General features: G+C 38.9%; 1 protein-coding gene across 1 annotated transcript; it reads right to left on the bottom strand.

The window, feature by feature from the left end:
- Window positions 1–706: 706 nt before the first annotated feature.
- On the bottom strand, window positions 707–13685 carry kank1b (KN motif and ankyrin repeat domains 1b; the record flags this gene model as incomplete). The annotated part of the gene is made up of 10 exons (XM_026922215.3): window positions 707–3060; window positions 3178–3276; window positions 3369–3569; window positions 3639–3781; window positions 4274–4493; window positions 9232–9319; window positions 9445–9582; window positions 10068–10155; window positions 10994–11071; window positions 11210–13685. Coding segments are annotated over 10 exons (3549 nt in total), but the record flags the coding sequence as incomplete, so codon positions are not given.

Here is a 13685-nt window from a genome sequence, read left to right as displayed (position 1 = left end):
AAAACCTGCATTAGTGATGGTGCTAAGGCTACATGGTTTTCGTTTTCCACTTTCCTGGCATATCCTGCTTTGGGTTTGTTTTAATTATGCCAGACAATAGTGGAATTGTATTTAACAGGTTGCTGTTGTCCTTCTTTTGGCTGCTCTCATTAGGGGTTGTCACAGTGCATCACTGGTCCTCCCCAATTTTTTATCCGGGCTTGAGACCGGCACTGGGAATGCACTGTCATGTATAACTCCCTGGCCGGGAATTGAACCCAATTCACAGCGGGAGAGCGCCGTGGCCAAACCAATAGTCTTCCAGGGACCCTTGAATTGTATTTAACAAGATTATTGATAAAATAGCATAACACATGCTTGGTTAGTGACATTCAGTTGTGACTTTATGCTCTGTGTAAACCACTGTGAATAAATATAAATAAAGTAATATACTACATTTTTCACAGACAGAATGTTGAGAGAGTGAGCCATCTAAAGAGAGTAGAAAGAATGGATGAATGTAAGCAGAGAATCAGAAAGGACCCAATATGTGAAGATATAATGTAACTACATATCTACAGAAAGAAGGGGAAGAAATGCATGATGAAAGGAAGGGGGACAATGACATATATCAAATAATTGTCTAAAAGGGAGAAGATTGTTCTATAATTATTCTATAGTAAAAATACATTTGAATTAAAAAAAAACTTTTAAAAATAAAACAATGTAAAGTAACAACCAGTTTTATTTTAAATGTAAAGTTATGATTAGAATAGCATACAGACCTGTATCACAGTATGAATGTAAATTTCATATATTCAATATTTGACATTTAACAAAGAAAAATTTCTCCTATTCAGAAACCTTTTGTATTGACAGCCAATGCATAAAGATGCATAATTTGCTGTAAATAGCACGAAACCTTTTTTGGAGTAAGACAGAGATAGTTTTAACCCACACTGTGTGGTGCCAACTGTTAACTATAATGGGGAAATGGTTTAAGGTACCATCTCTTGGAAATCATTAGGATCAATAATTCTACAGCATGTCCCAAAAGTTTCCATACATAGGGGAAATTAATACTTTTTCATGTCTTCCAAAGTTTTTCATACTTAGTTTATATATATATATGAATATATCTTTTTTTTTTTTTGCCCAGATAAGAATGCTTTTGACAAAAGAAGAACATATTGAAATCATTCTCATGGCTGGATCAGGAAGCTGTGGCAAGGTTGCGATGGACTTTTTACCAGGAAACATGGCAAGCATATGACACGACACTGTTGCCATACTAGAAGCCAAAGTTGGGAGAGCCGAACTGGCAATCATGTAGAAGATGTTTTGTTTTTTGCTAAAAAGTGTTAATTTTTCCTATGTATGGAGACTTAGACATGCTGTGTAATTGTAATTCATTGTATGGTCCTATAACAGGCAACAACTATGAGGTGATTTTATGCAAACACATTCCTGATAACACAGATTGATAATGCCCCCCCTACATACTGCTAAAATTATTCAAATGTGATTTGATGAGTCAAGCATCCAACACTGGCCTCCCTAGTCACCACATTTAAACAACATTAATCCTTTACGAGACATTCTGGAGCGAAGTTCAGTAGATAGCCAGTTCCTCAAAGAACAGAAAAATTTCCATCTTGAAGAATGGTCCAAACTACAAACCCTTCAGGAATTGTATGACAACATTCCAAGAAGGATAAAAATAGAACTTCAATATATGCAATACTATTTTCTGCCTATTGTCAATTATGTTGTAGGATAGGTGGCCTAAAATTAAATATAATATGAACATATAATTTAAGTAATTTCCTCATTGTCATATACTACCGCAATAAATATATTTGTGCACTGTTATGCCATAATATTTATTAGGGTAGTATGTAGTTTTGCCAACATTTTTTTGCTGGCCACTAATAGAATACATATTATATTATATTCTATTCTATTCTATTCTATTCTATTATATTATATTATATTACATTATATTATATTACATTATATTCTATTATATTATATTATATTATAGACTCATGCTTCAAATTTAAATTACCTTTATTAATAGCATGCTATAAAAATTTTGAGATCCATATGTACCATACTGCACATAACACATGCTGTAACATAAAATACAAATATATATCCATTAGCCTATCTTGCATCTTAAAATTTATAATCTTAAGTCAAAGTGTTCACATGCATGTTGCTCTATTGCTAATATGACCTGTGGATGATATTTAGTCATCCAGTCACATATAGTGACTAAGGCTGTCAATTCAGGCTCAGTTTTTAATGTCATAATGTCACTTAACATTTCACCTTGCATAGCTTGTGTGTTGATACCTGAGAGAGCCTCTAGTTACTTGATTAATATTTGAAAATGATAGAAATACAGTAAATTACAGACAGTATGCAGTGTTTTCTGGCTATTCCATAGGGAGTCTCTAGGCTTCAATTGGTCTCTGCCTGATGTATAATATCTGCCAAATTAATAAAGTGTAAGCGTAGCTTGTTTTAAAATTTCCACTGCAATAATTCAATAACTGTGTATATGCTGGTACAAGGGAAACAATGCAGTGAATTTTCCTAATAGGACTAAGATTTAAACGAAGAGGAGAAAAAAGCAAGTTCCCGTATTCAGGATTATTTCTGCAATGAATCAAAAAAATAATAATAAATATTTGGTTCAGTAAATGATACACTGTAGGTTTGAGACTTCCTTATACCTGTCCTTCATGCAGATTAGGCAATAGACTCTGCTGTGTATTATATTACACATAATGACTCAGCAATGTCAGATTTGCAAATACAATGTAATGCAGTAATGTTTCAACTGAATTTACAGTCAGATTATCATCGGATCATTAGGCTACATGTAAATATGTCATCTAGGGCTCGCTTTTCCACAATTCTATTGGAAGTGTCTCCAACACTTGACTTCCAGATTTATGGTAGTGGCCTATGAAGACTTACAAGGACCAGGCATGTAGCACTGGGAAATAAGTGAAACAAGTCAATCAAAAGGCCTGGAGTTGGAGCAGCTGGTGTCTAGCTTCGAGAAATAGCCTGCAAGCACACAGATAATAAAGATGAAATTTTCAGCTTAGGGAGAAAGTTACTAGCATCTCTGGACACTATGGGACAGTATTACAATCAGTAGTCACAAAATATTAACGATCCTACCAATGGCTGGCCCATTCCATAGTTTATATGCGCATACAAGAGCATAGCAATGTCACTGTGGCCAGCATCCAGGGCTATGGACATTGCAGTGCTGTCATCCTACCAGACACACAGAAACATTCATCAAAGACTGTGACAATGATGTTTCATAAATAAAGTTCCTGTGCCCTGACAGCATATAGGCTGCTTACATTGTCAGTCAGAGTGGCATCACAGCCTGGCTGAGCCAATAGGAGACGGACAATATCAACATGGCCATGCTCACTGGCGCACATGAGTGCGGTAGAGCCCTCGTCATCCTGAATATTGACCTTTGACCCCGAAGCTAAGAGAACTTTCACCATGTCCATACGTCCATGACTGACCGCCAGCATGAGAGCAGTCTGACCAGCCTGCAATATTCAAACAATAGTATACATGCACATAGACATATTTACACTGCATAGAGACACACACAATACCTGAGTGGCCTTGGCATTGACATCTCCCTTCCGGAAGAGTCCCTCCACCACACTCATATCCTCCTTGGTTTCCACAGCAGCCAAAGCAGCCAACATGATGGGAGTGTATCCAGCCTTATTCTGCTGATTTACATTACATACACCTGCACATCCAGACACACACACACATATAACCAGCTTGCACCAATAACAAGAAAACACTGCTAATCTAACAAGCAAGCAGCAATATTATTAAGAATGCTGATGTGGTAAGGGAACAGCACTTGTCCATGTTATGGCATTTCGTACAACTTCACAACTTGTCTGGACACAAAGGAATATTAAATTGAAGGATAAAGTTTTTAATGTTGCTGCATTTTCACTTGCCTTTGGGCTTTTGGGGAAGGTAATAAAACTCTGAATCATCCTAATGAACAAATGTTTTTTTTTCCTGAGTGATCTTTTTATTTTCTCCAACAATATTGCAGTAATAGTAAAGCTGGCTCAATTAGTTTAAAGTAGCTTGACAACATATGACGCTAACTTTTTTCTGAGATGGACAACAAATTAATTACCCAGACACTGTTGTAAAACACTAACTTTTGACAATTTCTGAATTTAAAAACTTTGTTGACTTGGCCACTAGAAATGTGTACCTGCATCCAACAGTTTCTGCACCACCCTGAAGTTAGAATGGGAGACACTGTAGTGCAGTGCTGTGTTGCCATTCCGGTCAGCCATGTTAGCCACATAAGTCAGAACAGCAGGTGATACATGATGACACATGCTCAGAAAACCCTCAACTGTCTCTGGATATGCTTTCTTCTGACTGGACACACAGAACCAGTCTTGCTGGATCACGTTCAGGCAGGAACGCTTTAAAGTAGAGACAAAGTAATAACACTGATGAGTTTTATACAGATGGGGTATTATACAGTATTAAGAATCAAGCTTATGTAAACTTTTGAACTGGATATTTGAACTATTTCGTCTTGTGAACTATATGTAAACATCTGTTATGTGAAATAGCTTATTCAGGGCAGTACTAAATAAAAAACAAAATGCAATTTTTATGATCCCTCATTTTTTTTAAATTATTAACATTTTGCAGATTCCAGAAGGCGTGTTTGAAATGAAACAGTCAAGGTGTGACTGAAGGGTAGTCTTTCAGCTTTAATTGAAGGGGTTTAACAAAAATATTGCCTTAACTGTTGATGAATTACAGCCATTTTTTACATTAGTGAGTCCCTCCATTTTCACAGGCTCAAAAGTAACAGGACAATTGACTGATGAGCAGTTTCATGCCCAGGTGTGGCCTGTTTCCTCATTATTTCATGACAAATTAAGGAGATAAAAAGTCTGGAATTGATTCCAAGCATTGAATTTTCATTTGGTGGCTGTCCATGGGAACTCTCAATATGCAGTCCAAAGAGGTGTCAATGCAAGTGAAGGAGGCCATCATTAGGCTGAAAAAAAAAAACAAAACAGACCTATCAGAGAGATAGCAGAAACTTTACATGTGGCCAAATCAACAATTTGGTACATTCTTAAAAAAGAAGGAATGCACTGGCGAGCTCAGCAACACCAAAAGGTCTGGAAGGTCACGGAAGACAACTAAAGTGGATGAATGCAGAATTCTTCTCTTGTTGAAGAAAAACCCCTTCACAACATCTAGCCAAGTCAGTAACACTCAGGAGGAGGTAGGCGTATCACTGTCAAAGTCTACAATCAAGAGACAGCTTCATGAATGTAAATTCAAATTTACCTCAAGATGCAAACCACTGGTAACACTTAAGAACAGAAAGGCCAGATTATTACTTTGCTAACAAAAAAAACCTCTTATTAAAAAAAAAAAAAAAAAAAAAAAGCCTGACCAGTTCTGATGCAAGATTATCTTATTATCTTGTACAGAATGACGGGAAGAGAAGTGTATGGAGAAAGAAAGGAAGGGGTCATGATCCAAAGCATACTACATCATCTGTCAAACATGTGGAGACAGTGTTATGGCATGGGCAGGTATGGCTGCCAATGGAACTGGGTCACTGGTGTTTATTGATGATGTGACTGCCGATGGAAGTAAAAGGATAAATTCTGTAGTGCATAGAGCTATATTTTCTGCTCAGATTCAGTCAAATGCTGCAAAACTGATAGGACAGTGCTTCACAGTACAGATGGATAATGACCCAAAAAGTACAGCAAAAACAACCCAAGAGCTTCTTAAGGCAAAGAAATTAAATGTTCTTAAATGGCTGAGTCAGTCACCTGACTTCAACACAATTGAGCATTCTTTTCACTTACTTAAGAAAAAACTGAAGGCAGAAAGACCCACAAACAAGCAGCAACAGGAGGTACACTATATTACCAAAAGTATTCGGTCACCCATCCAAATGATCAGAATCGGGTGTCCTAATCACTTGGCCTGGCCACAGGTGTATAAAATCAAGCACTTAGGCAAGCAGACTGTTTTTACAAACATTTGTGAAAGAATGGGCCGCTATGAGGAGCTCAGTGAATTCCAGCGTGGAACTGTCATAGGATGCCACCTGTGCAACAAATCCAGTCGTGAAATTTCCTCCCTCCTAAATATTCCACAGTCAACTGTCAGCTTTATCATAACAAAATGGAAGAGTTTGGGAACAACAGCAACTCAGCCACAAAGTGGTAGGCCACGTAAACTGACGGAGAGGGGTCAGCGGATGCTGAAGCGCATAGTGCAAAGAGGTCGTCGACTTTCTTCACAGTCAATTGCTACAGAGCTCCAAACTTCATGTGACCTTCAGATTAGCCCAAGTACAGTACGCAGAGAGCTTCATGGAATGGGTTTCCATGGCCGAGCAGCTGCATCCAAGCCACACATCAAGTGCAATGCAAAGCGTCGGATGCAGTGGTGTAAAGCACGCCGCCACTGGACTCTAGAGCAGTGGAGACGCGTTCTCTGGAGTGATGAATCACGCTTTTCCATCTGGCAATCTGATGGACGAGTCTGGGTTTGGAGGTTGCCAGGAGAACGGTACATTTCGGACTGCATTGTGCCGAGTGTGAAATTTGGTGGAGGAGGAATTATGGTGTGGGGTTGTTTTTCAGGAGTTGGGCTTGGCCCCTTAGTTCCAGTGAAAGGAACTTTGAATGCTTCAGGATACCAAAACATTTTGGACAATTCCATGCTCCCAACCTTGTGGGAACAGTTTGGAGCGGGCCCCTTCCTCTTCCAACATGACTGTGCACCAGTGCACAAAGCAAGGTCCATAAAGACATGGATGACAGAGTCTGGTGTGGATGAACTTGACTGGCCTGCACAGAGTCCTGACCTGAACCCGATAGAACACCTTTGGGATGAATTAGAGCGGAGACTGAGAGCCAGGCCTTCTCGTCCAACATCAGTGTGTGACCTCACCAATGCGCTTTTGGAAGAATGGTCAAAAATTCCTATAAACACACTCCTCAACCATGTGGACAGCCTTCCCAGTAGAGTTGAAGCTGTAATAGCTGCAAATGGTGGACCGACATCATATTGAACCCTATGGGTTAGGAATGGGATGGCACTTAAGTTCATATGCGAGTCAAGGCAGGTGACCGAATACTTTTGGTAATATAGTGTAGCTGCAGGCAGGTCAGGCAAGGGAGGAAACTCAGCAATTGGTGATGTCCATGGGTTCTAGACTTCAGGCAGTGATTGACTGCAAAGGATTTGCATCCAGGAATCCTTTGAATATTTATTATTGTTAGTTTGTCCAATTACTTCTGAGCCTGTGAAAATGGAATGAATCTGTAAAAAAAGGCTGTAATTCCTAAACGGGTAATGCAACATTTTTGTTAAACCACTTGAATTAAAGCTGAAAGTCTACACTTCAATCACATCTTGATTGCTTCATTTCAAATCTATTATGGTTGCGTACAGAGGCAAAATTACAAAAACTGTCACTGTCCAAATACTTATGGACCTGACTGTGTATATGCATAGGAGTTACATGACTGTTTCTGCACAAACTTGCAGAGTCCAAGCCAACTCAAGTGCACATCAAAATTAAAGTACTGTCATTAAAGCAAAAAGGGGACATACCAAACACTAAGAAACTCTGAAATTCATGTAAATATGTTATATTTCAAAGATTCAACTTTTCACTCAAGTTGTTGTCAATAATATATAATTAAAATCATTGTATTAAATTAGAAAATAATGCAAAATAGAAGCATCTTTTACTAGACTTTTGGACACCACTGTGTGTGTGTCTGTATAATGTATATACATTTATATATAGAAACAACGGTCACTGGACACACAAAACATGCCTCAGTTACATTTTGTTTTCGTGGACTAAATGTATTTTAATTAAAGGTTAAATTTCTCATATTTTCAGTTTGTGCTAATGTTCCACATTCTGACCTAAAACATTGCATGCCAGTAGGTAATTGCAGGATATATGTGACAGCACGGAAATGTGAAACCCAAATGAAAATTGTTTTTACTTTATATGCCAGACAGCAAAGTGTGGTTTTACAATTTATAGTCATCTAGAAACATTCACTACAAACACACCCTTCAATAACTGCCTCCACTTTTTCTTTCAAGTGAATTTATTTTCCACTTTTAAAGCTCAAATGTATGTATTTCATTTCTTTCCTGTTGTAGACAGTGTGTATCGAGTCTGTTTATGAACCATTGTTCTAATCAAACATTAATTCCCCATGGCTAAAGGTTTGCTGATCCTTAACCTGCCAGTAACAAGTGCCAAAATCAATAGCTCAAATTTGTTCACCTATTTGAAGGCAAAATTAGGAAAACTGGAATATCTGTTCCCTAATTACAGCCCTCTAATATCCATCTTTTCTTGAGTTTACCTTGAAACATATTTGCATCTAAATTAAATAAGTTTGGGTATTATCCTATCACTAAAATATAATTATATACTTATATATTTATTTATTATACTTGCATCTCAGTTGCAATGTTGAGAATCTTGTCAGGCAATTGAGTCTAGATTACTTTGAATATTAAACGACAGTTAGCAATGAGTAGTTCACAGAACCCTATAACTGACTTTTGCTGCTATCCAAACAAATTTATGTGTGCTCCTACAGGGGATAGCTTGAGATAATGGCAGTACAAGCCACATGCTCTTCTTGGCATCATTCCTTGGCTTTTGATGTTCTCATTTGTAATGCATGAGAAACTGCACACAGTGCTCTCACCTGTAGTTGGACTGGAAGGAAATTATGATCTGCTGTATTTAAAAAAAGATTTATGATTATACATAAAATACTCTCTGCACCTATCTACATGTCCAGAATTTTTTTTTTTAAATGTACTATTCAAAGTGTGCCTCACATATGCACAAAAAAAATAAATAAATAATAAAAAAAAGCATTTAAGATCAGGATTTTGATCAGCAGGTCCCTGCACAGTCAAGCTGAAGGTATGGTTCAAAGTGCAAGGAATTCACATTTCACAGACTGCAAACGTATTTCAGAAGTATTTTATGATCCACTTTCTCTTCCACAGATGAAAGCCCAAGCAGGAAAGAACCAAACTGCTTACTGAAAATAGAAATAAACAAAACCACATATTTTCCACATATCCACAAATATTTCTCTTCCGCAGGTTATGGGGACTCACCAGTTCTCTGTTGGATAAAACCTTGGTGTCATTTAGGTGGGCTTTTAATTTGTGACAGGCAGAAATCACTTTGTCACTCATTTCATATCTAAAAAATACAAAACAATTCTTACTTAGTGGCATTACTGAAGAATAATACAAAAAATTTTTAAATCAGCAAAGCATATTCAAGGGGGATTGTGTATATGGAAATATGTTTCTTTTTTAACCAACCCCTCTCTTCTCTCCATTTTAGAAGATTTTGTGCTGATCCTGGGGCCCTCCTCTATCTGCTTCATTCTCTTCCTCTTCTCCTCCTCAGAATCAGTCCATTCAGAGAAGGCACCTTCAGTAATGGATAGACAGTTGAACCTACAACCAAGACATAGAGGGTTAAATCAATGTAGCTCTGTGGCTCATTCCTGAATATCTAGCTTACATCAGGCCCTTTACATCATAATCATCAGAGAAAAAAAAGCTAAAGAAAGCACTGAAAATTGAGTGCACAAGATGAAAGCTGTGGTTCAAGAGATTTCTTGGAAGTATTAATGAGCTGCGAATGAGATGTGATTAGAAAGCAAAGTACAAATGATAATTTAAGCCATACCAATACCATAGACATTTCACAAAAAAGGGAAATTCTCACTTGAAGCTCTATAAACAAAAATAAATGTATCAATTGGCTGGAAAAATTGCAATATTATTAACTCAGTACATGCTATCTATTTACAGGCACAATTCTAATCTCTGTCCAAACAGAAATAAAGGAAATGTACATAATTTATGAAACAATTTAGATTTAACCTTAATTTTGTTCGGTATTTGGAGAGATGTGGTAAGAACTGCTTCATTCTCACCCTGGAGAAAGAGACTTGAGGGTCTTCCTGCTTTCTGCACATCTCTGTGACATGTCCTTTCTTGTGGATCTGATGCTGCTATTATCATCTTGGAGACGAGATGGACAAAGAGAAGAAAGAAAACCCTTATCACAAATTCAAGTTCTAGCTACAACGGTAATCAAGTGCAGTGTTGTTGCAGACTTGCTCTCATTTTTGATAAGTAAGATTTGTACATTTGTACTACATGATAGCCTCAATTTTACATGCCCTGGAAATTATGAATTATGAGCCATTTTATACCTGCTGTTGAATGGTACAGATGAAAAAGAAATATTTAGCATTAGCCATCTTAGTCACTTTTAGTGTACCTTTTAAGAATGGAGAAATACTCATAAATACTCTTGAATAATGCACATCCTTATAACTACCAACAATAGCATTCTCTGTTAATAAGGTTTCTACTTATAATATCTATTAAACAAAATGTTTCAATCTAAAGATTCACAACATGCTCAAAAGAACACTGATCATTTTTAAGACAACTATAGTGAATGGACTCATCACTGTCTGGTTTACCAAGGCTACACTCCCAAGACTGCAGTAACACCTGTTTAAGGTCTTTTTAAAATAATGAGGGTTTTAGACTTGTTCCTTCTCTTCTCTTCACCATGCAGCCACACTCAGAATAGACAGCATTTATGTTCTGTTTGTGCCACAGACCACATTTGGGGCATGAAATGGGGCATAGGCAAAGTTTTCCAAACCACAATGCTATCCAAAATATTCTAAATGTAGGGCTCATCTAGCCAAAAGGCAAACCAGAGAGAGCTATTTCTATCTCCTGTCTGCATTCCACTCTTTAGAAAGGAAATCATGAAGTCTTTCTCTTCTAACAAATATTGGAAAGTTGTACATAAAGTAGATAGATGCAAAAACATGCTTACCACTGAAATGTCCCATTAAATTCTTTGATTTAAGCTGCATGCGCTCACTGGCTTTTGAAGAAGAGCCATGCCCAGGTACTGAGAATGTTAGAAAGAATGTTCAAAAACCAAAATTATATATATAAAAAAAATATCATAGAAAATTTTGAGACTGTTTGCTGGTGCAGTCTTCAATCAAAAAAAAAAAAAAAAACCTTTGAAAAGAAAATGAATTACCTCCATGCTGTATGTCCAGGAGGTGCTGGGGCTGAAGAGGAACATCGTCCTTTGGTTTAAAATGGCTGCTAGTTAGCAGACTCTGTTGCTCTTTTAGCAGTGTCTGCATTCGGTCTATGTAATGATCCAGTCCAGGCTCTGTCTGTGCATATAAATGTGGCTGTAGTAAGTGTACAGGCATCCACATGTGTCCATCCACATCCCGAATCCTCCCATCACCCACCTCGACCCCTATACTCCGGGTCTTGTTAGGATCTGGTAAGCGGGATGGACCACATGCCATGTTCCGTGTCCGGAGCCCAACCAAGAAATTCTCATTAATGTTAGCCATTCCAACACCAGTATCACGAGTCATCACTTTGGAGATGCCAGGAGTGACTGTTCTTTCCTTCAGGTATACAGGAGTTCCCACTGCAATGGAGCGCATTTTTCCAGGCACTTGTTGATCGATAACTCTCCCGTCACCAACTGCAAGTGTTCGAGTGATTACGTGGACAGTGTTGGTATGTCTCTCCTGCGTAAGCATGTTTGTTGGGATGGTGCTCGATTCGGAGATGTAGACTGGCGATGTGCTAGTGCCGTGAGAGTCTGTATGGACATCAGTGTTGGTGCATTGGGACATGGTTTGTGGAGTCATTATTACACCAACATCTGTACCTCTGACAGGTTCAGTGATGATATCCTGGGATACAAGTGGCTTGACCATGTTGACATTTACATCTATGGCACAATCACCAAAGCCTACTGTTCTACTGGATGTTTTCTTTTTCTCCAGAGTCTCCATCAACTCTAAGGTCATAATACCAACATCACAAACACTCACAGACGTTCCAACACCTTGACTGCAAGTTGGCACATAATGTGTTCCTACGCACTGATGCCTCTTTTCCACCTTCTTCTGTATCTCCCACATTTCAATGGGTGTGTCCAGGCCAGAGGCCACATCATTTGTTTCTGGCTGGCAGGTCAGTCCTACAGTGTTAAGAGTTCGCACTGCCCCTTCACCAACAGCAGCATGTACAAGTTGAATATGATTTCCAATGCCAATTGTCCTTGTCAGCATTCCTGTCTGAGTTGCAGTGCTTTGCATCTCTGGTTGTGCAGTATAATTCTTGGCAGCAAGGGTATGGGCCCCAGCTTCCTGTAACTCACTCTTCAGTCTGCACAATTCTGCTTTAAGCAATGCCTCTTTAAGCTCTACCTCCAGCATTTGCACCTTGTCCCTCAAAACTTGAATAGTTTGTTGTTGTAGCTCAAGCTCTAGCTCAGTGTCTGACACCACACCCAGCATAGCTTCGGTAACACCAACTTCTACTGACCGTACATTGAGTTTGGTTTCTGTAGCAACATCCCGACAACAACTTCGTGAATGCACAAACCCCATGTTCTCATTATCATTGACAGTCAGCTGCATTTCAGCATTTAGCTGCTTAAACTGGTCCAGCTCAGACAAGGCATCATGTTCCCAACTGTCTACCTTTTTGGCAGACACCCTCTTGCCCTCATTGTCTTTTTCTGGTTTGAAATACTTCACAGTACTTCCTGTGCTATATGCTCTTTTCCTAGATAGACCTTGCAAATCTGGATCTAGATTACAAGCTAAATTTTGACTCTCTAGGTTTTTTACCAATGCACTAAGCTCTTTCTTTTCTTCTTTCAAGACAGAGATCTTGACTTGCAGCACAGGTATGATCTTTACCTGTTCCTCCATCTCTTTCAGCCTTTCTAGAGCCACTACCATTTGGTCCCTGACCAATTGAAGATCCAGTGGACTAACAGTAGTCACTGGAGTGGCCCTGCCAGAGCTCTTGGGGCTGGTTCTCAAAGAGCTGCTCCCTGAGGAAGCCTGATCTGGAACTGTTAGCTTAGACCCTTTATGGTTTTCCTGGGACTGAGTGTGGTTAAGAGCACTCCAGCTGGTAAGAGGTGACATAATACCACTTGAGCCTAAGCCAGCAAAACTAGCCAGTCTACGCCGTGTGTATATCTCTGAGGTCATTGTCTGAGAAGAACCCTTCTCTTGCTCTAAACGCTTTTGTGTCTCCACCAAGGTCATTTCTACTAAAGGATTTGGTTTAGGAGTAGTGGATTGCCGTGTCACTAGAGGAGGCTTCCCGTCTGAGCTATTCTGGGAAACATATAGGGCTTCATAATGCTCAGAACCTTCAGAAGTGGATTTAGATATGGAATGGGAGGGAGGAAGCGGAGGTTTTCTTCTGTTAACAGAAGAAGAGGAGGAGGAAAAGGAGGTGATAGAGGAATTCCTAGTTTCATTGCTGCTCACAGGTGACAGTGACCCAGAGCAGGCCCAGTGGGAAGGGTCAATCCCACTCTGTGGTTCTGAGACTGGTTTGGCCCTAGGCCGTCTGTTAAAACCCAGCCGCTGAATGATGTCACTTTGTTTGACGTCGTCCACGTATTTAAAATCTACTTCGAGGTGAGAGGTGTAAGGTGTACCAAGGCAAATGGAATAATA

Source organism: Pangasianodon hypophthalmus, chromosome 27, assembly GCF_027358585.1.
Source record: "Pangasianodon hypophthalmus isolate fPanHyp1 chromosome 27, fPanHyp1.pri, whole genome shotgun sequence".
NCBI classification, from domain to species: domain Eukaryota; kingdom Metazoa; phylum Chordata; class Actinopteri; order Siluriformes; family Pangasiidae; genus Pangasianodon; species Pangasianodon hypophthalmus.
This window is presented reverse-complemented; position numbering and strand designations above follow the sequence as displayed.